We start from the raw sequence: 24,813 nt of genomic DNA, 5'->3' as shown, positions 1-24,813 counted from the left end.
TAATTAAGTTATAACAAACAAACAGACCATCATAATTATTATACCGCTTAATTACTTGGGTGTACACCAAATTATCAGGTGGCTTTCCAGACAGATGTATTAGCTATAGTTTACGACTACAAGATTCAAATATTTCTTTAATTTCTTAATTTCATGTTAAATCAAAACTAAAAAAACAAATTGAAAAGAAGGGAGTATATAATTCAATACTTCCTCCATTCACATTTACTTGTTCACTTTGAATTTTTTACACTATTTAGAAAATAATAAATAAAGTGCAAAATTTACTAATGTACCCATATTAATTGGTGCATATTTATATTAGATTTGAAAAATAACTTGAAATGAGTAATTAATACTATGAGTAAAACAGAAACAATAAATTGTCTTATATTGATATGCTAAAAGTGATAAGTGAAATTAAAAGCCTATTTTTAAAATACGGAACAAGTAAAAGTGAACAGATGAATTAGGCGTTTGGCCATAAGAATTATTCACTTTATTCCGGAATTTTTTTCACTTTTTTCACTTTTCAGCATTTGGCCATAAGAATTCCGAATTCCAAAAACTTATTTTTCAAAAAATTTCACTTTTTCACTTTTGTACAATTACATTTCACCAAAAACTATAATTTTAAAAATTATGGCTAAACACAACTCTAACTCCAACTCCAAAATTTCAAAAAAAAGCAATTTTTTTTTTTTTGTTTCTATGGACAAACGGGGCCGAAGTATTTAAATACTCCTAACAAAAATGGAAGGCTTACAAAATACGCACTCCCAAAAAATCGGTTATCGAAATTGAAAAAATAAAAAAAAATAAAAAATGGCTTCTTCCGATCATCAGCAATTACTTCTCGTCCATCGTTTTCCTCGATTCAAAACCCTATTCGTATCCAAACTCCGTACCCGTTACCGAATTCTCGACCCGCTTGATGAATCCAACCCATCGTTTCTACCCCTTTCGGGTTCGGTTCGGGTCATGCTGTGTGTGGGTCCTACTCCTGTAACATCGGAAATACTTGATAAGTATCCTTCATTGGAGTGTGTTGTTGGTACTAGTGCTGGATTTGACCATTTTGACCTTGTTGAGTTACGCCGACGTGGCATCCGTTTAACTACTGCTGGTGATTCTTTCTCTGATGACGTGGCGGATCTTGCTGTTGGGATGTTGATTGATTTGCTACGAAAGGTCTCTGGTGGTGATAGGTTTGTACGTGGTGGTTGTTGGCCTGTTAAAGGAGAATTTCCCCTTGGTTCTAAGGTCTGTTTTGTTTATTTTATATGCTGGAAAATTCATTATTGTTTGATTCTTGATTTCTCCAATACAACAACGACCGCATGCTACGGCAGTTGTGCATGTACAGAACATACCCGCGGCTACGCGTCGGGAGCACGCCCACTATAGCAGGGACGAGCGTTCAATCAACAATGCGGCATGGCGGGAGCGTATGCACCCTGTCGATCGAGGAGTGGCACGTATCTCCTGTGCATACGCTCCCGTCATGCCGCATTGTCGATCGAACGCTCGTCCCTGGTATAGTGGGTGTGCTCCCAACGCGTAGCCGCGGGTATGTTCTGTACATGCCCAACTGCCGTAGCATGCGGTCGGGCGCGTGATGCTCAACGATGTCCATATGGATCAATGGACACCGTGCCATCCACATGTGCTCACCAGCCCTACAAAACGCCGGCAGCTGACCCAAAATCTGATCATACGGCGTCCATATGAAAGCCTATAAAAAGAATTCAACTAGTTAACAATAAAAGACTAACAAACTAATGTTAAATCAAAAAAACTTACCTCGGGCGCCGTCATGAGGTCTAACTGATCCCTAAACGGGAGAATGACATAGTGCGTCTCCACACCTCTGGTACAGCCTCGCGACCATCTCCGCGCGTATGGCATTTCCTCATCAACATAGTCACCGGGACGGTAAGCAGCTATGGGCTGAAAAGGTCTCAACCTAGTCCACACCATATCTGTCATAGGCATCAAAAAATTATTTATCAGTCGTCGTTTCAAAAAAATATATTTAGTGTTTTATTACACATACTTAAATATATTACCTGAAGAAGAGGGCTAAATGTAGCGACCTCAAGCTTCTCGCCCATAGAGGCTCGATCAAATCCTCTGTACATGTAAGGCCGGCGGCGCCCAACGGTAACATCCCGGTGGGTTCAGATTCTCAATAAAGAGCAGATACCTCATGCTCATATCCGCACCCGACGTGTTCGGGAACATGATGCCCCCGAATATGATGAGAAGATATAAGCGAGCACGTCGGTCAACATCAGCCTGAGGCGTCGCCTCGCCAATCGGATGCTGTAGATCTATGACGCGCAAGTGAGCATGGAGGGAGGACCGCAACAACCGACTCTGTCCACGTATATCCCTCTACTGAGGCACGAAACTAGTGAGCCTAGTCAACTCCTGGCGATACGGCAGCTGCAGAGGCTCCACTCTATACAATGCCTGTCCATCAATCTGTAAACCATAAATCACCTGGACATCCTGCAGGGTGATGGTAGCCTTGTTAGTGCGGAGATGAAATGTATGGGTGCACGCGGTCGCCAGTGCTCAATCATGGCCGTCATTAGAGCCCTATTGTGCACAAGCTGACCAACCTCGATGCATCAGTAGATACCGCCCCGACGTAGTATATTTATGACACGAGGATGTGGGGGAATAGCCTCTAGAATATCCCATGCTGAGTCCCCCGAACGGGTACGGATCACTCTACTATAGGATACCGATGCATCCCATACATATTGGGACTTATGCTCATGCTGTAGATAAAGTACCCCTCTGTTGTCGAAGGGCCCCGGCTCCATGGAGGTGTCCTATCTGTTTTAGGCATTTTAAGTTAATCATTAATGCATGAAGTAAGGATTAAAGTGGTATATTTTTTACGCATTTTAAATTAATCATTATTTTTTTAATTAATCTCTAATACGTAGTATTAGTTATTTAATCTTTTATCGAGAAATTATACAAAGGATTGAATCCTAAACTAAGGATTTTCAATTTCTAATTAGCAAATAAATTAAAGATATAAAGATTAACAATTAGCTAGCAAACAATTGGCATATAATTAATAAATAAACAATTAACTAACTAATCAAACAATTAACAAATTATTAGCATATAATTAATAAATAAACAATTAACTAACTAATCAAATTATTAACAAATAAACAATTGGCTTAGCAAAAACTAAATAAATAATTAGCTAGTCTAACAATTGAAATAACTAATTTAACAAATACTTAACTCATTAATCTAACAAATACTAAATAAACAATTAACAAATTAAAAACGAAAAAACGGGCTGGAAACAGCCCCATTTTGCGCACAATAAAAGTGCGTAAAAGTTTCTTTTTTTGTCAATATCCGCAAATAATACACAATAATAATGCTTAGGTTAATAATGTAATAGAAAAATCGTAGTAAAATACCTAGATTGAAGCTTTGATTTTGAGTTTTTGAATTGAATTATACGCTGCTTTATTGCGAAGAAACTTGTTTCTAGACTTCGATATACCAAAAATATTGAGTTTCGGGTTGGAAATCAACAAGAACATGATGTTTTTGATCGTGTGGGACCTCGGACCGCACCTTTAATGGCTGATTTTCTTTTTTGATCGTGGGAGACCAGTGGTGGGGAAGAAGGAGCCCGGTATATTTAAGAGCTTTTATGCACAGAATTTGTGCGTAAAAGAACTTAAGTATAAATGTACACTTTGGTCCTTTTACGCACAGATTCTGTGTATAAAGCCTATTTTGGTTCTTTTTTTTTTTAATGGGTTATTTTGGTTCCAAAAATTTATTTTTGGGTTACAAAAATCTTGGGCTCGTAGTAGTGATGTACAAAAGATCAAGTTTGAATTGCATCAAACTTTTTTGTTTTTGGTGCAAGCAGATTTACCTAGAGGAGACTGAATCCATAATTGAAATCCTAGGCTCTTGTTAGATTTTTGGATCAGTTTTCTCACTTTTGCTGTAAATATGGTTTCAGTGCAACCTATGCACTAATTAAGTTAATACATACCAATGTTACATTTAAAAAAGAAAAAAAAAAACAAAAGAAGTGGTTTTCTGACTCTCTCTCTTTTTTTTTTTTTTTTTTTTTTTTGTGTGTGTGTGTGTGTGTGTGTGTGTGTGTTTGGTATTTAAGCAGAAAATAGTATCCCAAAAACATTTGTATAATCTAGGCTATCAGGGTGGAGGATGAGGTGTCGCGGTGGTGAGGATGGGGGCTATGTGGGTTGGGGTGGGGGTAGGGTGGGGAGGAGATAATTAGTGTAGAATGCCTCTTGTGGAACTTGTTTTCCAAGAGAATATTTTCCAAAAAATTTGACCAAGGAAAATTGGAAATAGAAAATGTTTTCCTCCATACCAAACACACCATAAAACTTATTTTGTGCAAAGAAGAGTTATAGTAATTTGCAAAAATTTTATATTGCAGAATTCCTAAAGGGTGTCTCTCTATTAACCAGTGGATCTGAATAGAGTGAAATGGACAAGTGGCTGCGGATTGAGGAGTTATCCATTGATTTCCATATTAGCCTGGGTGCAAAACCTTAATAAGAAGTTGAGTTTCAGCGCTTTAAAAAAAATTGAGTTCAATAAGATAGAGTAAATTGTGAACTTCTAAGTAGAAAATAGACATTTTTGTATATGGTTTCTATGTAATTTTACTGAAATGCTACTTAAGCGGGTAAAGGAGTTGTAGAAAATGACAAGATGATAATGTACATAACATGTTTTTTTTTTTACACAGGTTGGTGGAAAACGAGTGGGCATTGTAGGTTTAGGGAGCATTGGTTCAAGGGTCGGGAAGAGACTTGAGGCCTTTGGCTGCAGCATCGCATACACCTCAAAGAGGATGAAGCCTAGTGTTCCGTTTCCTTTCCATTCTAATATTCATGATCTTGCAATTAACAGTGATGTTCTAATTCTTTGTTGTTCTTTAACAAAAGAAACACACCGCATGGTTGACAAAGACTTGCTGACTGCCCTCGGGAAGGACGGTATTGTCATAAATGTTGGACGAGGGGCGCTCGTTGATGAGAAGGAACTGGTTCAGTTTCTGAAGAGAGGTGAGATTGGTGGTGCTGGTCTTGATGTTTATGAAAACGAACCCCATGTGCCAGAGGAATTGTTTGGATTGGATAATGTCGTGCTGTCTCCACATGTTGCTGTTTTAACTCCAGAGTCTTTTGAAGCACTTGAAGAGCTATTCACTTACAACATAGAAGCTTTTTTTTCAAATAAACCCTTGCGGGCTCAAATTGAATATGAATGATGGAATTTTCTCTTCGACATGTAAGCATACAGTTCTTTTATCAGAAATTTACTGTTGTGATCAATTTCATTAAGTTTCTGCGCCAAGTTGAGCGTCACTTTACTCTCCAACCAAAAATGCTGAACATGGGAAGAAATGATGTGTGTGTGTCTGGGGGCGTGGGGGGTGCAGAGAGGACATAATAGTGCAGCATCGAGGTCCGGGGGGGGGGGTGGTGGGGTCATATTTCTTGTTTCTTCAATAAAATAATTGTAGTTTTATTGATGAAAGCATCCAAGGGGACGCAAAGCAGTACAAAAAATAGTGTTGCTCTATTTAGATAGTATGACAACAAGAGAAACTATTTAGATTCTTCAGCAGCAATAACCTGATTATCCTTCTCGAAGACTTTGTGCTCAGCAGCGGCATCCTGTTCATCCTTTTTGACGGCTTTCTGTTCAGAAGCAGAATCCTGATTGTCCTTCTTGACGGCTTTCTGTTTACCAGTAGAATCCTGATCGTCCTTCTTGAAGACTTTCTGTTCAGTAGCAGAATCCTGATCATCCTTCTTATATACTTTGTGGTCAGCAGCAGCATCGTGATCATCCTTCTTGAAGAGCTTGTGCGCCATATGCTGTGCAAAGGTGCGAGGTGGGAATCTAGGTGGATCAGCCTCGGTGACAGTTTCAGATAGGGGCTTAAGGATGATCTTATCCTTTGGCGGCTCACAGAAAATCGCCCATGAAATCCTTACTTTCTCTTTGTTTACAACCCCTCTGTGAAGAATGCTCTTGTACTTTCCATTGCTTAGGATTTCAAGGGTATCCCCAATGTGCATGATTATGGAATTAGGCACACACTTTGCAGTTACCCACTTCCCTTCATAGAAGAGTTGCAAGCCGGGCACCATATTGTGGAGGATGAAAGTCAGTGCACTCACATCAGTATGAGCTTCGACGCCAAGTGCTAGTTCTGGTTGGGGGCATTTAGGGTAGTAGTTAATCTTCATTTGAAGCAACAGGTCTTCCATGCCTCCAACTTCCTTCTCTAGTCTTCCTTCTTCCAGTCCCAGTCCAATAGAAAGCACAGCTAAAATCTTTGTTGCTAGATTCCTTATCTGCTTGGCATATTCACTTGTTGCTGGACTGCAAATTGGAAATATTTAGTTGTTAGTGAAGTGGTAAAAGTCCCTGGCAGAAAATTTCCTGTTACCAATGCTGGTGGAGGTAGTAGGTTATCGGTGGATTAGTCGAGGTGCGCAAAAGCTATAGCCCAGACACCGCCGTTATAAAAAAAGAAAAGATTGAAATTTTTTGCAAGCATGACATTATGTAAAGAAACTTACATGTAGTCGGTAGGGGTTTTAGGCCAGATGGCCAAGTTGTGCTTGTCCTCGGGGAAAACACAATGGAAGAAATAATCCTCCCACTCAAGCTGACCAGAAGCACTATTTGCTAGCTTGCTGCCATAGCCTTGGACATTGCCAGAGGTTTGATCATTAGCATACTTCTCCTTTTCTTCAACAGGTAAATCAAAGAAGGTACCTCCGGCAACCTTAACACGATCAATTACCTCATCCGATATACCATGGTTTACGAGGTGCATCACACCCCATTCCATGGCTGCTTTCTTCAACTCTTGGTGGCATCTCTCGCGAATTTCATTGTCTTCTGAGTCGATTTGTTTAAGATCAATCGTCGGTACTTGAGGTCCTCCTTTCTTCTCTTCCTCAAAGATGTTTCCCATTCCATTTAACTCTTCTTGTGGCCTCACATACTCTTTAGGAATGGCCTGGATTCCACTTTTAGCCAAGCTTTCAACTCTTGAAGGGGTTGGAACAACTGCACTCACCATCTTTGTATGAATAAAATTAATTCCTTCTCTTGCTTTTTCGTTCTTTCCCTTTATATTAGATTGGTGATCTAGCTGAGGTTTATATATGGATGGCAAAATTGGTAGCTCTTATGTTGACTGTAAGATAAAGCTTAAGCATTCAACCACCATGCATGCACGTGCCTCATAGCTAACCTGGTTTTGGTTAATTAAGGTTTTCAGTTATCACACGTTGGGATAGTTTCAGTTTTACCGCTCAATTCTCGATGCCTAAAATTAGAATGGTGGTTGGGTCACAATTTTATGATATTATTTTGTAGAAACAAACGACTGGTGGCTGGAAGCTAGACCTCCATTTTCTCCCTATGCTGTTTTCCATTGACATACTTGTTTTAGTTTAGTTATATTCCTTAAAAAGATATTTAATTGCCTTAACCATAGGAGAGTTTTTGTCTAAACTCTCTTCGGTCTCTTCTGATACATATTTAATTGGCAATCCACTAATTGTGGAATTGTAAGGGTGGATTTGGGCCCCAAGAGTGTGAGCTAGTGATCAACGAAGTGAATTGAGAACGATGAGGTTTCAAATTCAAAATACAACAAACAAAAACACTAGGTAGTTTCTTCCTATCTGTCCAACTCTTGGTGGATAGAATTACTCGGTATTTGTGATAATGGAAGATAACAAGTTACCCATGGAATTGATCGAGGTGCGCACAAGTTGGTCTGTACACTACGATCTACGGTTACAAGAAAAATGATAAGGGTGTGGATTTGAAAAATATAATTAATGATCTCATACTTTCTGACATCAAATATTTTGAAACAAATTCGGTTTTTCAAAATGGCTAATATTTGAGACTGCAGGAATATACAATAATTATCAAGTTACTTGAAAGTCCATTACGAGCACCTTTTTATAATAGGGCAATTTGCACGATTGTCCTTATTCGGGGGTGGTTTTTAATTTTTAAGCGCTCAATTCTTTGATGCTTTAATTTTTTCCTTTTTTAAAAACCCATGGGTTTTGATTTGAATTTTAACCAAAAATTAAAAAAAAAAATCACAAGACAGAGTTTGTTAACTTATAACGCAGAGTTTGCCTTCAGTCATAAGACTTTGCTTTCAGGCATAAGGTAAACTCTACCTAGAGTTTAAATTCGAAACTCTGTCTTGCGAATTTCTTTTTTAATTTTTTATTGCGCAGGAGTTTAAACCTAGAACCCATGGGTTTTTAGACGAAAGACAAAAATTAAAGACCACCTGCCTAAGTGCCTTTGAAGGACAATCAGCGCAAAAATATGTTTATAATATGTTGGTAACATAGGAAAAAAAGGAAGTATCCTGTAACAAACTTGTTAAAATTGTCTTTCATATTGTGTGTATATGTATAAGTTTTTAAGTTCAAAAAAGGAATACTTATACATCATGGACACGGCAACTTCTATGCAACTAATAGAGTGCTAGACAGCTAGAATAAGATCAAGAAATAAACATATTGAGCAAAAACTTAGATTCTAATGTTCTTCAATAAATGATGTTCACCAAAACTACGGGCCTATGTTTCAGTTTTTGACTGACAAGAATGTCTTGACAACTTAAAACCCAAACTTTTGAAAGACAAAAGTTATGGTTTAACATTTGATGAGATTGGTAAAAAAAAAATGTATAGTTGATTCGTCAATAACTGATATTTCTAATCTTAGTAACTCTACTGGTAGCTAGAACTTAGAACCATCTTCATTCCAACTATTACAGCTAATCTTTCTAATACATGATGGTTAATATATTTATTTCCTAGAAAAATCTGTTGAAATAATAATTTTTTAAAGAAAAGATAGACGTGACTGTCTGATTCAGGTTATATTATAAAATGATAGCTAATTCATAGTATCAAAAGATCATCACATTCAAAATCTTTGATTTATTTTTCGGACTATGAACTGTAGTAGAAATATGTGTTTTCAAACAAGTTTATAACGAAGCCTAATAAATGGTTTGGTTAGTACTTAGTACTGATGATACAGTAAACTTTATCATTAATATATATTTTGTCTCTCAAAGTTGTAATTAATAAAGAATCGATTACAGAAGGTCACACCTTAAAGATAAATCTAAAGTTCAAGGGATTATTTCTCTGGGTTTAAACTTGGTTCGGCGAGAGTTACTCTACTAACTCCAATTTTCAAACTAAAAGACGTACTATAACATATAAAAAAAAAAAAAACCTTTGAATCTTGTGATATTAAATATATCATGTCATTCTGTTAAAAGTGTCATTGAGGTAAACTAAAACTGCTGAAATTAAAAACTAACTAAATATAAGAATATGACATTCTCTTTAAACATATTAAAAAGGAAAGTTACGACAAACAAATAGCTATATATTTGATCTTTCCTTTTGTTGATAAATTAAATCAAATGAAGATAAATGCTATTTACATAAATTTGAAACTTTTGATAGAATAACCTGTATTTTAAAAGTTAATAATGGGCTCCTAAATTGAAGTTAGAAGCCAATGGATTGCAATTTCAGCCTACAATTTTTGTAGTGTAATATTCACAACTCAGATGAGAGTATAAGACCTCTTCATCTTCTTCCTTTGCTTTCCCTTCATTCACACGCTCAAATAATTTTTAAATTGCCTGTCCTATTTTTACTGGGAAATATTATTATTCATGAGTAAATAGTTCCTTTTTCTATGATTACCATTTTTTTTTCAAAGATCTCCTGAATGCGTTAATTACAAAAATTTTAAGTGCATAAATCTTATTTTACAGTTTAGAAAGATCTCCAAATTAAACCAAAAAATTAGATATTTTCAGTACTCAAAACCACATGATTCTTTAAAACAGAAGGAATATTTTCACTCTTTTAAATTGGTAAAAGTTTATTGCCTCTGTGTTATGTCAAAATCGCCCATGTATACAGAGGGTTATACATATATACCTCTATTCATTTTTGCAATGATCCCTTTTAACTAATTTTCTCCAAATTATGTTGTAGCGTTATAGTGTTTAGTACGATGTTGTGAGGATCAAAATGGTCGTGCCAAACAAATCCCACGTGACAAACACATGAATCCGCGTGGCAAGCAACTGTAGGCTCCTAGATTCTGGTGTTCAGCCACAGGAAGCTGAGGTGGCGAATCCTGTAACATCAATAATCAATAACTAAACTGAAAGATTTAGTTGAAGGTAAATAAAGACAGAAAACAATTAATTTCCCCTCCACACAATAGCCTTATCTTGAATTGTCATCTGTTGCCACTCTTTCCCACCTCTACCATAACCATCACACTCAAGATTTTCCCACAATGCAACAGCTTCTACTACTACTACTAATTTTACTACCTTCTTTTCATTTCTGCAACCTCCATTTTTGCCACCACAAATGGCCACCAAACTTGGCTTTAGCATAACAAGTTCTCGACTATTTCATGCACCTTTTAAAAGACCAGTTTTTTCTGCTTCTTTACCTGCTGCTTCTTCATCTTCATCGTCATCTTCTTTACCAAGGCTGCCATTGATTCCTTTTGGTGCTAGCAGAAAGCTGTCTATTCGAAAAAAGTTGTTGATTCTTTCACCTAAGGCTACTGCTGACCAGTCAGGTTAGGTTTTAAAGTTTTCATTTTGGGTTCTACTACTTATTGTGATTAGTGGATTATCTTACTGGAGATCAAATACTTTTGGGCCGTGGGGTGTGGGCAGAGCTAAAATATTAGGTATGGGTTTGGACGAACCGAATAACTTTTGGTTAAATCCTATATTTATATTAGGAAATCCACAAGAGATGTATGAATATGATATTATTTCGCTTATGTCCCTTCAGCTAAACTTAATCGACAGTAGCCCAAATATACAAAGATATGTATATGCGTATAGTCTATGCATATTATACGTATAATATATGTATATTATATGTATAGTATATGTTTATTTAGGTATAAATGTATAAAATCTATACATTTGCTAGCTATTTTGTTAACTAGATCACCCAAAGGTATTAGGCTGTAATTATCCTAATATATATTTGATTATGAACCCACTAACTACAACGAGCTATGGGTTCGATGCCAAATTCAGAACCCATTTTCAAATTCTGAGTCCATCTCTGATTATTCTTTAGTTTATATTTATCAAACTGGTCAAAAATACTCGTCTACTATACCTAAAACCTTAATTATTTATCCAATAATTATATTTTTGGGGTCAATGATACCCTTGGGGAGCTACTAACGGTTAGCAAATGGTCGTGTTTGCCATTGATCTTAAATGGAGCTCTAATGAAGTAATTTGAAACCATGCTGAAAGGTAAAGAGGTAATTTTGGACTTTTTTCTTGAAGTATCTCGACACGTGGAATCCACTCATTTTATCATGGAGTTCCGTTTAAGTCAAGGGCAAATACAAGATTATTTGCTAACAGCAAGAGTATGATTCGCTAACGTATAACGAAGAGTAAAGTAAGATATTTCGTATAGTATAGGGGGGAATTTGGACCTTTTTTCCCAAAGTATTTTGACACCTAGAATCCACTTGATTCACTTCAGAACTCCGTTAAAATCATGTAAAAATATGAGACAATTTGCTAAAGCCAAGAGTATGAATATCCACAGAGTATAATGAAGGGTGTTAAGTTTGGACCTTTTCCCTTTCTTTTATTTCTTTTACTTTTATGATTGTCTTAGAGAATTGTTCAATTGATAGATGCTTTGAATCCAAGTTCAAATACTTTAGCTTTTATAGGTGCTACTCTTGCAATCACCTCTGTAGGATGTCCTCTATTTTCTTTTACTGATGTTATTATGTGCTTGTTTATATATGTTGTGGATTAGCCTAGCATGAAGTAAATGTATCGTATTTCCAAAAAGGGAATGATCTAATCATAAATAAAAGTAGACTCTTCTCAAGATAGCTTTATTTACTTTCTGTCAAAAAAAAAAGAACATTTCAATAGACTACTTCTAACAGGTCCAGTTTTAGTGAAAAAGTTCAACATTTCTGCTTCAATGCCAAATTGCCAAGTTTCAAGATTCAAATTTTTTTTCAGTACAAGGGAGTATTTGCCTAACTGAGAAATTCTGTTTCTCTCTTTCATAGAGTCGTAAAGGCTTGTAGATTGTGAAACACTATGTAAGTAACACCAGCCAGGTTCGTAGTGGATACCTGATCGTCAGTTGCTAGGTTAATAAGATAGCTAATGCAGAAAGCGTATATGCTAATAAAATTAATAAGTCACCAGGTAAGTAGATATAACTATGACTGCCCACGTGAACTTGCTTACATTGCCGGTCCCAAGACCAGATAAAGGGAAGGAGGGTTACGACAAGCTGGCAGCCACATAAAACTAGTCAATTTATGATAATTCTCATAATACAGAATTGTAAAAAATAGGCTTGGGTTCCATCACATTGCGACTTGGATGTGAGGAGTTTAAATTAAGAAACATGGTCCATGAGGATTCATATTGCCGACCCCAACTTTTTTGGGATTAAGAAGTAGTTGTTGTAGTCACCAATCTTAATAACTTAGAAAGGCATCTAAGATAATCCAGCCTTTATGAAGTGAACTAGGCAAAGAATGACGACAGTGGTTAAGCAGAATAACATATTCAACTCCTAGTTGAGTAAGTTTGATCAAACTTTTTTTGATAACCGTGGTGTCTGTGCCAGCTCGCACCTCGACTAATTCCACGGGGTACCTGCTACCTCTCACCAACAATAGGTATTACGTAATTCTGTTATCAAGGCTTAGACAGATGGGAAGAAATCACCTATGTTTTTTTGTCTGGTATTTGAACCCCAGACCTCATGATTATCCTCCCACTTCATTGGCCACTAGGCCACACCTAGGATGCAAGTCTGATCAATTACAGCGAGACCAGGGTTTTTTAGTAGCAAGATTATGTCAATTGAGAGAATATAAGGAGACTTGCAAAAGTTAATGCCATCTAGTCTTCCATACTACTCAAATAGATTTTACAAGCTTCTGCTGCACCTCAGGAAAATAAACCTTTTTCTATGATCAATTTGTGGTGAGGCAAGATCGCTGCAAAGATAGGTGATTCACTGTCAACCTACCTTACTAACAGGAGTAATAAAGAGGAGGTCAGTGTCGACAATTAACGAAGAGTTGATCATACAAACTGAATATTTTCTATTTTCTTTTTCATTTAACTTTTTGGGTCTTATCCAAATTCTCCATTTCATGGTCGCACATACAATATTACATTCACAAAACCTCTTTATTTTGCTTCCAGGTCAGGTCCAAGGGGATGAAGCCGAGGACAGTAAAATCTTGCAGTATTGTAGTCTTGACGGGAAAGGAAAGAAATCTATGGGGGAAATGGAACAAGAGTTCCTTCAAGCACTACAAGTAATGAAGCAAATATTTTCTATTCATTCCCTGGATATTTATATTTTTCGTAATGATCGAGTCTTGTGTATGCAGTTTTTTCTTACCGCTTTTGATTGTTCCTTTTAATTGCTTGTTTTCGCTCCCCTGTCTAACAAACAGAATGGCTTGTTTTGGCTGTATACCACAGTCATTCTATTATGAAGGAAAGGCCATAATGTCGAATGAGGAATTTGATAACCTCAAGGAAGAACTAATGTGGGAAGGAAGCAGCGTTGTCATGCTAAGTATAGAACAACTTCATTTAATCGTCTAAATTCTTATAATGTGATCTTTGTATAGCTTAAATGACAGCAATTCCTCTCAATGTAGGTGCCGATGAACAGAGATTTTTGGAAGCTTCTATGGCTTATGTATCTGGGAATCCCATTTTGACAGATAAAGAGTTTGACAAGCTGAAGTTGAAACTTAAGGTGCTTGCCCATTGGTGATTATTCTTATATTAGTGTTTCATTTATAATATACCAGATGAATATTAGCTTGGTACTGAATGTTATTATAAAATACCCCTTTACATTACGTACAAATAAAATATACCACAAGTGTAAGAGCAAGGTCAATATTATTTTGAATTTTTGCCTGTTGGTTAAATAAAGTGACTGTTTACATGGTATAAGCTCAGGTTCTGGAATATCAGTAATTATCTGGAACTTTCTGTTGGTATCAGGTTATTTTAAGCTTGACCGGTAACTAATATGGGATTATTCCATTATCACAATAAAGGCTATTCTTCTATTTATTATCCCTATGAACATGGACATGGCAAATATTCTTTGCTACTTTTCTTTCTTGCTCGCGTATGCATTTTTTTTAAAAAAATATCTCATTCTTATGCCGTTTTCACAATTTTCTTTCTTATATCTCGTAATTTCTAGATGGATGGCAGTGATATTGTGGTTGAGGGTCCACGGTGCAGTCTCCGTAGTAGAAAGGTTTGTCCTTCAGTTTTTCCATTTGCACTACAAGGATTTGCCGTTGTGTATCCTCGTATAAGCCTTTGATCATATTTACTTCCTGCAGGTTTACAGTGACCTTTATGTTGATTATCTGAAGATGTTCTTGCTAAATGTTCCTGCAGCTGTTGTTGCGCTTGGATTGTGAGTAGCATTTCTTTTTCTCTCGATACTTCAACTTCAGAATTGCATTGTTTGCATAGTTTCAAACAACAAAAGATGGCTTGTCCATTTCTAAAAATGATAGTAATATTCAAAATATTCACAAAAAATGTTTACTTTTGAGCTAAAAAAAGGAGAAAACTTGAAATACAAAGTGTAAGGGTCGGTTCTTACTTGCTTTTGTTTTTATAATGTCAATTAGACATTAAGTTCGAAACAGTGAAAGAAAAGATGAAACACAGACATCCAACTTCATAAAGAAGGATAACTAGCTCTCCTAATGGTTCCATCAATTTTATAAATTCAATTTACAACTTTCATGCTTGTTTTGATGATCTTCACACTTAGTGTCAAAAAAAATGAAAGGCAAACAAGATAGCACCATATGTATTGTTTTTTTTTTTTTTTTTTTAGCTCAGAAAGCAACAATCCCATATTTCTTTAATACGGTTTATATGGCTGCTTTATTGCAGGTTTTTCTTCCTCGATGATTTGACTGGATTTGAGATCACTTATCTTTTGGAGGTAAATATCTTTTTGAGACCATTCCCTTTCTTCTCATTTTCTCCCTAGTTGAAGTGATTAAGTGCAGAATATTCTGCAGTAGCTTGGTCAAAAAGTTGGGAATGTTTCATTAGCTTTAGCAAAGTGACAGGAAGTTGGAAGATCTCAAAGCATGAGACAATACTAACATGGGAGGTGATTCCGGATGGATTTGAAATAACATAGGAGAATGTCTCTGAATAGATTGATCGAGGCAATATATGGTAAGTTAGGAGGTCAAACTAGTTTCTCAAAAGGATTGGAAGGACGAGTGGTGTTGCTAATTACGCCTAATCTTTGTGAGAGGACTTAATAATAACTACACTCTTGTGCAAAGTCTACAGTAAAGAGTGGTTAGTTGAACACGCTTCATTGTAAATTTATACAGTATATGTAGAAAATTATACTAAATATATAGGCCAAAATTACTTTTGCGTACACATATATTATATTTTGAACACCCTTAGCAAAATTCCTGAATTTGCCATGGTATGTGGTACCATATATGTATCCATGTTAATTAACCTTAGGTTTCTTCCATATGACCACAATTGATCTTCATTCCTCTGCACTAACCAATTTTCGTATTTAAGTCATCGTGATGCATCCAGACCTGCCTACGGGTGCCAGTTCAGATGTCATATGTTTTTGTGAACCATAAGACCATATTGTGGCAGGCCTTTTTAGTGACAAGAAACTCGTATAATTCAACTGGTTCCTTGTCCATTCCTTCTTAATCTATGATTGTTTCTACTTGTCTTAATGGTTCTTTGCGATTCCTGGACAAAACTGACTCTAGTCCTATTTCTTTCTCTCAAAAATATACTGTGGTTTGTTTTTGCAGCTTCCAGAGCCATTCAGCTTCATTTTTGTGTGGTTTGCCGCTCTGCCCTTCATATTGTGGCTATCCTTTACAATTACAAATGTTATCATTAAAGATTTTCTGATCTTAAAGGTATAAGTTCATAAGCTTTCTGTATGATGATGTCAAGGTTGTATATATTTGAAATTAATGCACCATAAGCTTAAAATTCAGGGGCCCTGTCCGAATTGTGGAGAAGAAAATACTTCCTTCTTCGGTACCATATTATCCATCTCTAGTGGAGGTAACACCAACAAAGTGAAATGCTCAAAGTAAGTCTAAAAGTGTCGACGTCTTCTAAGGAATTTTATGATCATTCTCTACTTGATTTATATCTGCATAGTCTAACCATTGATATAATCTTTCTCAGTTGTGGTACGGAGATGGTCTATGATCAAGGAACACGCTTAATCACATTGCCGGAAGGAAGCAGCGCATGATTCTAGGTACCTATACTCTGTTATTGTTGCTTAAGGAAGAAAGAAAAGATGCTTACGTTATTTTAAGAAAATCTACCTTGGACCTAACTCATCATAAAAAGTAAAAAAAACGCTTATCTTAGTGAAATTTTCACCGGTTGTCCCTTTTCTGAACAGCTGTTTAGTAAATGACCCTCTTTTTATTTTTGCAACTTATGGACCTTTTAGACCATGGTCTAAAGATCCTTTTGATCAAACTGAAAATCTTATGAGAAAACATTAGACTACGGTCTAAGATTGTGTAAGTTATTGCAAACATTTGACGACAGTCAATGTTTTGTCGGCAGGTTGAACAATATATGAGCAAATATTAGATCCGAATCTAAAGTTGTTTGAAAGGACAATTTTCCAAGGGCTATATCTGCATAACTTTTAAAAATTAGAGACAATCTAAATGGTGACCTAGAAAGGGGATTTCCGTAAATCGGCCCCTGTTTTATGTATAGATGTTGCTATTTTTGTGGAGACAAGTTAAACTGTGAAACCATGATGCAATGACAACTTTACTTGTAAATGCAGGGTGATTATATGTGTGAGACATCTGCAAAGAGACTGCACTAACACCAGTTTGCATGGGAGAGGGATCATATCAATGTACATCATCATGAGGGCAACTTGTAAAATAAAAAAACCATTTCTTATGTTAAAATGGTGGATGCTTTGCAACTTGCAGTATGTCAACATGTAGTTAAGTAATTTATGTATATACCACAGGCCTAAAAGTTTAACAAATTTTAAGTACAGGAGATCATGCATATTTTGATTCAAATTATCAAATTTCCTGAATAGAATTGAGTCCTTTCTTCAGCTTCCCTTGATGTTTTATTGAATGCCTGATGCAGAGCAAGCAATTCAAACAAGGCGATTCAAAGAAGTACGATAATATACCTGGAATCTGAACCAATGATCTAGAGAAATTTCTGGACCTCCTTTGCCACTGCACTATAACTTTTCTTTATGCAAAATAAAATCACTTTGGCCTATTTATATATTAAGTATAATTTTTTGACGAAGAGGATTCAATTGAACCCGTCTCTATCTCCTTACCTGTCCTTGCTCGTAATAGTTGAGTCAGTACACGACCTCGTGGTTATAACTTGTGGTGTTAAAATATGATTCATTGTCGGTGGCGGATCTGACCATGGATTTAAGTTCGAATGTTTTAGGGTCAACCCTATATATGTTTGTTGTTGTGTGTGTATAACGCGCGAAAAGCGGGTATAAATAGAGTTCAATACTTCAATAGATATTTCAAAATTTACCTCCAAGTCAAAACCTACCGCGTCTAAAGTTTAGATCCGCTGTTGCCACAGATAATACTCTTCAAAGAAAAGAAAAACAAAAAGACCAATTCAGTTGCACTGAACCATATGAAATTATACTTATTTTTCTCCCCATACTGTGCTTGACACGTATCCATGCATACCAAACTCTATCCTCCTTTTATTATTTTCTTAATTAATTATTCCTTCTATGACTCTTCAATATTTCTTGGAGTTTTTTGTCTGAGAGATGCAAGACATGCAACTAATCATAAAAAAATTCGGCGAATTTTTAATCAACTTTAAGTTCTGTGTTAGACTACATTCTTAGAACATTTCTATTAATATTAAGAAAAAATCAATCTAGAAACAGGTACGGCGGTCTAAGCACCAAGTACCATAAAACTTGCCCGCACGTTGCCAAAAAAGAAATGTAACAAACATTGTAGTTTGATTAATTGGTATAAAGATAAATAAATTTTAGAACAAACTAATTGATCTTTTTATTATAAAACAGTTGACCTTATAGCCTAACATGTTCGTGGGGGCACGAAGGAAATATTCTCTTATAATCCCTTAGACACAAACTATAAAAGGACCAAATTTATATGTCAATTTCATCATAGCAAAATTGTCTTGAAGTGTAACGTTCCATTCCTTAGGAAAGATCTAACTGAAGAGAAACAAAAAACAATGGCATTTTTCAACTACAAATGGAGCTTGATTTTCTTCATCATTGGATCAATGGCACTTTTTCACCAAGCAAATATGGTTGCAGCCTACTATTCCACCCCTAGCCCTGCTAAGTTTAAAGCCATGCCTTGGAAGCTTGCTTATGCCACGTTTTACGGAGACGAGTCTGCTTCTGAAACAATGGGTGCGTTACAATAGTCAATTACTATGTCTTTATCAACTTAGTTTGACGACTTCAATTCTACGGGCCATCAGCATATTGCAACCTTTTCCTACAATGAGTTTGATATTTTTTGAAATTTTAGTAATTTTTAACACAAATATCCACATTCCTAGCCAAAAATACTGGATTTAATTGAACTCGTGATTATATGCTCCATCAGCCATTGAATTTACCTTATATGTATACTTACAGAGTTACAGTTTAGAGATTTGATACATCAATTAAATAGTGCATTTTAACCTGTTGTAGTAGGTTATAGTCTTATTTTCCAAGTTACGGGTCTCACTTGTTACATACGCTTATTCATAATTATCTTTTAAGTGATCTAATAGTATAAAAATTCATTTGCACTAATGAATTATTTTTGTGGTTTTACAGGTGGAGCTTGTGGATATGGGAACTTGTTCAATTCAGGTTATGGAACAGCAACAGCAGCATTGAGCACTGTGTTATTTAGCAATGGATATTCATGTGGGCAATGTTTCCAAATAATGTGTGTGAAGTCAAAATTTTGTTACAAAGGGTTCACCACTATTACAGCCACAAACCTCTGCCCACCCAATTGGGCCCAAGACTCGAACCATGGTGGATGGTGCAACCCACCACGCCAACACTTTGACATGTCTAAACCTGCTTTCATGAAAATTGCTCAATGGAAGGCTGGCATTGTTCCTGTTTCGTATCGCAGGTATGTAACAAAATTTCTACATCATCAAATCACTTAACAATAGGCAGCACGTAAAATGATATGATAGTGTAAAAATTTATATACAAGTTAAGTTCCACATGTTATGTTGTGCCGCTATCTCAAAATCCAATCAAATTATAATTAGCTTTCAATAGTTTTGCGATATAAAAGCTTAAAACTTTATGAGCATGAATTATTCATTTCATTGAATTTATCAAGATCGAAGAACCAATTTTGAGGATGATTAAGCTTCCTCTGGTAGTAAAGTACCTCTATTGTTAGCCGGTAGGTTGGAGGTTCGAGTCATGTATTTTTAAGAAATTCTTTGAAATTTGCACGTTGTTCCTCTACATAGCTAGTAGATGGGAGGTTCGAGTCATGTAACTTTAAGAAAGTCTTTGAAATTTGCACTTTGTACTACTAAAGATAATCTTACATCATTAATTTCTTGCCACCAACATGGCGTACTTCTTTGTAATTGTAGGGTACCTTGCATTAAGAAGGGCGGTATCAGGTTCGCGTTCCAAGGAAACGGTTACTGGTTGTTGGTATACGTGATGAACGTTGCCGGAGGGGGTGACTTGGCGAGCATGTGGGTGAAGGGAAGCAAGACAGGGTGGATAAGCATGAGCCACAATTGGGGAGCATCATACCAAGCATTTGCAACTCTTTCGGGCCAAACTCTGTCTTTCAAGCTAACTTCCTACACATCTCATGAGACTATTATAGCTTACAATGTTGCACCCTCTAATTGGCGTGTAGGCATGAATTACCAAGCCAAAGTCAACTTCCGTTAGTCATGTAATTATTAAGCATCAGCTTTAGCTGATTAGTCGGATCAGTGAGTTTTAGAGATTTTTTCTAAGCTTTCTGGAAGTCTCGAGTCTTAACCAAAGGCAGTAATTTTTGCCTTCACTTTTTTTTTTTTTTTTTGTACCCTTCTACTATGTAGGCGCCCTTGAAGGAGTGGTGCTGCGGTCTTTTTTCCTACAAAAGTCTTGCTGTGGTTTTTACAGCAATCTTTAAGTTTAGTTTGTGATCTTGTACCTAGTCTTTCATTGTTGAAAGGAATGTATTGTACGGCTGGAATAGAACTATAATTTGATCAGAATAATTGCTATAAGCTCTTTTTCAAGTCTTACATTGCCGTGACACTCAATTTACGGGCGGATGTAGCCTTTCTACTACGGGTTCACCCGAACCCATAACTTCCAATATGGAGTATATGTAAAAACCTACTAAAATCTCAATAAATATTTGATCTGAATCCATAATCTTGAGAACGATGTCTTTAATGCTGAGAATCTTGAAAGTTGAACACATTTTATTTCTATCTTGGATCTACCCCGGTACTCAAATTAGTGAAAATGAAGACACTAATTAAAGATTGGTTTTCAGGGCCAAAGAGTTAAGGAGAATCACAGCAAGCAAATTCTAGCAACAATGAATCAATTATACTATATTTGTTAATTTATGATCACTAGAAGGTATAAGGAGATAGAAAGGAATATGATGTACCAACTAATAATGGAACAAAAATGCAGAATTCTTTTTCTTCCCTCTTCTAATAGTATTAAGCATGGCGTTTCTCATTTATCAAGAAATCAGTAAGAACTTATCAAGAGAAAATTATTGAATATACTCGAGATGTATGACAATTGAAAAACAAATGCTTAATCATCTAATTATAATTCCTCATCTAATTGTCTTCCCTACCAAACTGAAGGTATAATATCAAAACTAACTTGAGAATCTAATCATATTCTTTAACACAAGTATTTACCTACAAAATAACTTTATTGTAACTCGATATAATTAACTAATGATCACAAAAGTTAAACCTGCGCCATTTATTTCAAATTAAAATTCCTACGTGTAAAATGATGCGCTTTTTGCGGAGACAAGTTAAACTGATAAACCATGCTGGTCAAACTTTACATGTAAATGCAGGGTGATTATATTATATGTGTGAGACAATCTGCAAAGAGATTGCACTAACACCAATTTGCATGGAAGAGACATCATATCAATATGTACATGAGGAGGGTTGCAACTTGCAGTGTGTTGATATGTAGTAAAGTAATGTATATATGTACAACAGGCCAAAATTTAATAAATTTTAAGCATAGGAGATCATGAATGTAATTTTATTCAGATATATTATCAAATATCTTGAGTAGAGTTCAATCCTTTCTTCAGCTAATTACATTTATACTTTATTGAATGCCTCATAATGAATGGCGGCACAAGGAATTCAAAATAAGCAGATTAAAAAAGATTACAACGTCACACTTGGCTTTTGACCCTTCTTTACCACTTCGCTGTAATTTTCTTTATGTCAAAGCGATTTGACAATTTATGTATAAGCCGAAAAAAAATCATCTTAGTCATATTTATATCGTATAATTTTTCAAAAAAAAAAGATATTCAATTGAACCTTGTGCATGTGTCCTTAGCTCAGCCCCTGCTCATTATGGTTAAGTGGTACCCATACACACCCTTGCAGTTATAACTTGTGTTAAATTATTTTTCACTATCTGTGGCGAAATATTCAACCGTGGGTTCACGTTACAATTTTTAGGATCAACCCTGTATTTGTATGTTTTGTGCGTTTGTAACTCGCGAAAATTAAAGCAAGTATAAATAGAGTTCTAATATATATTTCAAAATTCAGTCCAACTCAAAATTTGCCGTGTCTAAAGTTTAGATCCGCCACCATCCACATTTAATACTCTCCAAAGAAAAATAAACCTATTCGTTGTATCCATGCATACCAAACTCTATCCTCCTTTCATTATTTTTCTTAATTAATTATTCCTTCTTTGACTCTTTAATATTTCTTGAAGTTGTTTGTCGAACGAGAGATGCAAATCATGCAACTAATCATAGCAAAATCCGGAGGACTTGGAATCAAATTTAAGTTCAATGTTAGCCTACATTCTTAGAACAATTCTATTACTATTATTAAGAAAAAATCAATCTATAAGATAGTACGGCGGCCTAAGCACCAAGTACCATATATAAACTTGCTCCCACGTTGTCAAAAAACAAATATAGTACAACAAACCTTGTAGTTTGATTAAGTGGTATGAAGATAAAATAAATTTAGAAATTGCAAAACAATTGACTTTAAGATTTTTTTTTTTTTTATTTTATTTTTTTTTTAATAAAAATGTTGACTTTATAGCCTAGGACGTTCGTGGGTGCACGAAGGTTACAATATTCTCTTTATCTCCTTAAGACACAAACTATAAAAGGCCTAAGTTTATAATTCAATTGATCAGATCAGATCAAAATTGTCTGAAGTGTAACATTTCAGTCCTTAAGGAAAGATCTAATTGAAGAGAAACGAAAAAAAATATGGCATCTTTCAACAGCAAATGGAGCTTGATTTTCTTCATCATTGGGTCAATGGCACTCTTTCACCAAGCAAATATGGTTGCAGCCTACTATTCCACTCCTAGCCCGGCTAAGTTTAAAGCGATGCCTTGGAAGCTTGCTTATGCCACGTTTTACGGAGACGAGTCTGCTTCTGAAACAATGGGTGCGTTATAACAATTATGCCTTTATTTCAAATTAGTTGAGTTGGTTATGTATTAATTTTTATATCGTAGTTTGACTACTTTTAAAAGCCATGAATCGTATTACAACCCTTTTCGTTTAACGAATTATACACAACGTAACATAAAAACATTGCTAATTACCTAGAGGTAGAAAACCCTCAATAATTTGGTACTTTTCAAAATTTTAGTGATTTTTCACACCTCCTTGCAAAAAATACTAGGTTCAGTTGAATGCATTGATTATATGCTTTATCTACTGCTGAGTTTACCTTATATGTATACTTATAGCGTAAAAATACTAAATACATTATTAGTGTATTTTAACGTGTAGTAGCAGGTAGTTCGTCTTACTTTCAAAGTTATACCTAATCTTACTTGTTTCAAACAGTTAATTGTAATTATCTTTTAGGTGATCTGATAGTATAAAAATTTACTAACTGACATATGATTTTGCAGGTGGAGCTTGTGGATATGGGAACTTGTTCAATTCAGGTTATGGAACAGCAACAGCAGCATTGAGCACAGTGCTATTTAGCAATGGATATTCATGTGGGCAATGCTTCCAAATAATGTGTGTAAAATCAAAATTTTGCTACAAAGGGTTCACCACAATTACAGCCACAAACCTCTGCCCACCCAATTGGGCCCAAGATTCAAACCATGGTGGTTGGTGCAACCCACCACGCCAACACTTTGACATGTCTAAACCCGCTTTCATGAAAATTGCTCAATGGAAGGCTGGCATCGTCCCCGTTACGTATCGCAGGTATGTAACATAATTTTTACGTCATCAAATCACCTGAAAAAGTTATTGAGAAAATAAGCAAAGATATAAAATTACATGATAGTGTAAAATTGTTTATCATCAATCCAACATTTTATATATGTTATGGCACTATCTCGAAATTCAATCAAATATAATTAACTTTGTATAATTTTATGATGTAAAAGCCTGAATTTACGAGCATGAATATTCATTTTGTTGAATCTAATTAAAGAATCAATTTTTAAGACGATTGAACCTGTTCTAATAGTTAAGTACCTCTACCATCAACCAAAGAAGTTAGAAGTTCGAGTCATGATTTTTAGAAATTCTTAATTTCATTGAGTTTTAATCAAGATTAAATAATCAATTTTGAGGACGAATGAGCTTGCTCGGTAGTAAAGTACCACCACCATCAACCAGTAGGTTTGAGGTTCGAGTCATGTAATTTTAAGAAATTCTTTGAAATGTGCACTTTGTTCTTCTAAATCTAATCTTGCATCATTAATTCTTGCCTCTAACATGGTGTACTTCTTTGTGATTTTAGGGTACCTTGCATTAAGAAGGGCGGTATCCGGTTCGCATTCCAAGGAAATGGTTACTGGTTGTTGGTATACGTGATGAATGTTGCCGGAGGTGGTGACGTGGCAAGCATGTGGGTGAAGGGAAGCAAGACAGGGTGGATAAGCATGAGCCACAATTGGGGAGCATCATACCAAGCATTTGCAACTCTTTCAGGCCAAACTCTGTCTTTCAAGCTAACTTCCTACACATCTCATGAGACTATTATAGCTTACAATGTTGCACCCTCTAATTGGCATGTAGGCATGAATTACCAAGCCAGTGTCAACTTCCATTAGTCATGTAATTATTAAACATCAGCTTTAGCTGATTAGTTGGATCAGTGAGATTTAGATATTTTTTTCTAAGATTTTTGGAAGTCTCGAGCCTCAACCGAAGGCAGTATTTTTTGTCTTCACTTTTTTTTTTTTTTTTACCCTTCCACTATGTAGGCGCCCTTAAAGGAGTGGTGCTGCGGTCTTTTTTTCTACAAAAGTCTTGTTGTGGTTTTTACAACAATCCTTA

The 24,813-nt window shown here is 35.7% G+C and overlaps 5 protein-coding genes across 5 annotated transcripts; 4 read left to right on the top strand and 1 right to left on the bottom strand.

Annotated features, from left to right (window-relative positions):
• Positions 1–759: 759 nt before the first annotated feature.
• LOC132043815 (glyoxylate/hydroxypyruvate reductase HPR3) lies at positions 760–5,394 on the top strand. The gene is made up of 2 exons (XM_059434284.1): positions 760–1,263; positions 4,784–5,394. Exons 1-2 carry the CDS (start codon positions 826–828, stop codon positions 5,306–5,308), a joined length of 963 nt encoding a protein of 320 aa, XP_059290267.1. The 5' UTR covers positions 760–825; the 3' UTR covers positions 5,309–5,394.
• Positions 5,395–5,533: 139 nt separating this feature from the next.
• On the bottom strand, positions 5,534–7,249 carry LOC132043814 (leucoanthocyanidin dioxygenase). The gene is made up of 2 exons (XM_059434283.1): positions 6,633–7,249; positions 5,534–6,432 (listed from the first exon to the last, which is right to left on the bottom strand). Exons 1-2 carry the CDS (start codon positions 7,139–7,141, stop codon positions 5,649–5,651), a joined length of 1,293 nt encoding a protein of 430 aa, XP_059290266.1. The 5' UTR covers positions 7,142–7,249; the 3' UTR covers positions 5,534–5,648.
• Positions 7,250–10,406: 3,157 nt separating this feature from the next.
• LOC132043758 (PGR5-like protein 1B, chloroplastic) lies at positions 10,407–17,345 on the top strand. The gene is made up of 11 exons (XM_059434224.1): positions 10,407–10,731; positions 13,382–13,497; positions 13,667–13,763; positions 13,849–13,949; positions 14,412–14,468; positions 14,557–14,633; positions 15,125–15,176; positions 16,039–16,149; positions 16,231–16,328; positions 16,427–16,502; positions 17,055–17,345. Exons 1-10 carry the CDS (start codon positions 10,515–10,517, stop codon positions 16,494–16,496), a joined length of 996 nt encoding a protein of 331 aa, XP_059290207.1. The 5' UTR covers positions 10,407–10,514; the 3' UTR covers positions 16,497–16,502; positions 17,055–17,345.
• A 973-nt stretch (positions 17,346–18,318) lies between these two features.
• LOC132043783 (expansin-A18-like) lies at positions 18,319–20,469 on the top strand. The gene is made up of 3 exons (XM_059434252.1): positions 18,319–18,674; positions 19,092–19,401; positions 19,886–20,469. Exons 1-3 carry the CDS (start codon positions 18,491–18,493, stop codon positions 20,196–20,198), a joined length of 807 nt encoding a protein of 268 aa, XP_059290235.1. The 5' UTR covers positions 18,319–18,490; the 3' UTR covers positions 20,199–20,469.
• A 2,343-nt stretch (positions 20,470–22,812) lies between these two features.
• Positions 22,813–24,587, top strand: LOC132043800 (expansin-A7-like). The gene is made up of 3 exons (XM_059434265.1): positions 22,813–22,945; positions 23,421–23,730; positions 24,275–24,587. The coding sequence occupies exons 1-3, from the start codon at positions 22,813–22,815 to the stop codon at positions 24,585–24,587; spliced, it is 756 nt and encodes a 251-aa protein (XP_059290248.1).
• Positions 24,588–24,813: the final 226 nt, after the last annotated feature.

Source organism: Lycium ferocissimum, unplaced genomic scaffold (genome assembly GCF_029784015.1).
Source record: "Lycium ferocissimum isolate CSIRO_LF1 unplaced genomic scaffold, AGI_CSIRO_Lferr_CH_V1 ctg285, whole genome shotgun sequence".
Taxonomy (NCBI): domain Eukaryota; kingdom Viridiplantae; phylum Streptophyta; class Magnoliopsida; order Solanales; family Solanaceae; genus Lycium; species Lycium ferocissimum.
The sequence above is the reverse complement of the archived record's forward strand: the minus strand, read 5'-3'. Positions and strand labels throughout refer to the sequence as shown.

What these genes read in the sequence shown, in the direction of transcription:
- LOC132043758 (XM_059434224.1), top strand. Translation starts at nt 10,515, where the DNA reads ATGGCCACCAAACTTGGCTTTAGCATAACAAGTTCTCGACTATTTCAT. An exon ending in GCTGTTGTTGCGCTTGGATT is followed by an intron (nt 14,634 to 15,124) that starts GTGAGTAGCATT and finishes GCTTTATTGCAG; the next exon opens with GTTTTTCTTCCTCGATGATT. An exon ending in AACAAAGTGAAATGCTCAAA is followed by an intron (nt 16,329 to 16,426) that starts GTAAGTCTAAAA and finishes AATCTTTCTCAG; the next exon opens with TTGTGGTACGGAGATGGTCT.
- LOC132043783 (XM_059434252.1), top strand. Translation starts at nt 18,491, where the DNA reads ATGGCATTTTTCAACTACAAATGGAGCTTGATTTTCTTCATCATTGGA. An exon ending in GTCTGCTTCTGAAACAATGG is followed by an intron (nt 18,675 to 19,091) that starts GTGCGTTACAAT and finishes GTGGTTTTACAG; the next exon opens with GTGGAGCTTGTGGATATGGG. An exon ending in GTTCCTGTTTCGTATCGCAG is followed by an intron (nt 19,402 to 19,885) that starts GTATGTAACAAA and finishes TTGTAATTGTAG; the next exon opens with GGTACCTTGCATTAAGAAGG.
- LOC132043815 (XM_059434284.1), top strand. Translation starts at nt 826, where the DNA reads ATGGCTTCTTCCGATCATCAGCAATTACTTCTCGTCCATCGTTTTCCT. An exon ending in AATTTCCCCTTGGTTCTAAG is followed by an intron (nt 1,264 to 4,783) that starts GTCTGTTTTGTT and finishes TTTTTTACACAG; the next exon opens with GTTGGTGGAAAACGAGTGGG.
- LOC132043814 (XM_059434283.1), bottom strand. Translation starts at nt 7,141, where the DNA reads ATGGTGAGTGCAGTTGTTCCAACCCCTTCAAGAGTTGAAAGCTTGGCT. An exon ending in AAAACCCCTACCGACTACAT is followed by an intron (nt 6,433 to 6,632) that starts GTAAGTTTCTTT and finishes TCCAATTTGCAG; the next exon opens with TCCAGCAACAAGTGAATATG.
- LOC132043800 (XM_059434265.1), top strand. Translation starts at nt 22,813, where the DNA reads ATGGCACTCTTTCACCAAGCAAATATGGTTGCAGCCTACTATTCCACT. An exon ending in GTCTGCTTCTGAAACAATGG is followed by an intron (nt 22,946 to 23,420) that starts GTGCGTTATAAC and finishes ATGATTTTGCAG; the next exon opens with GTGGAGCTTGTGGATATGGG. An exon ending in GTCCCCGTTACGTATCGCAG is followed by an intron (nt 23,731 to 24,274) that starts GTATGTAACATA and finishes TTGTGATTTTAG; the next exon opens with GGTACCTTGCATTAAGAAGG.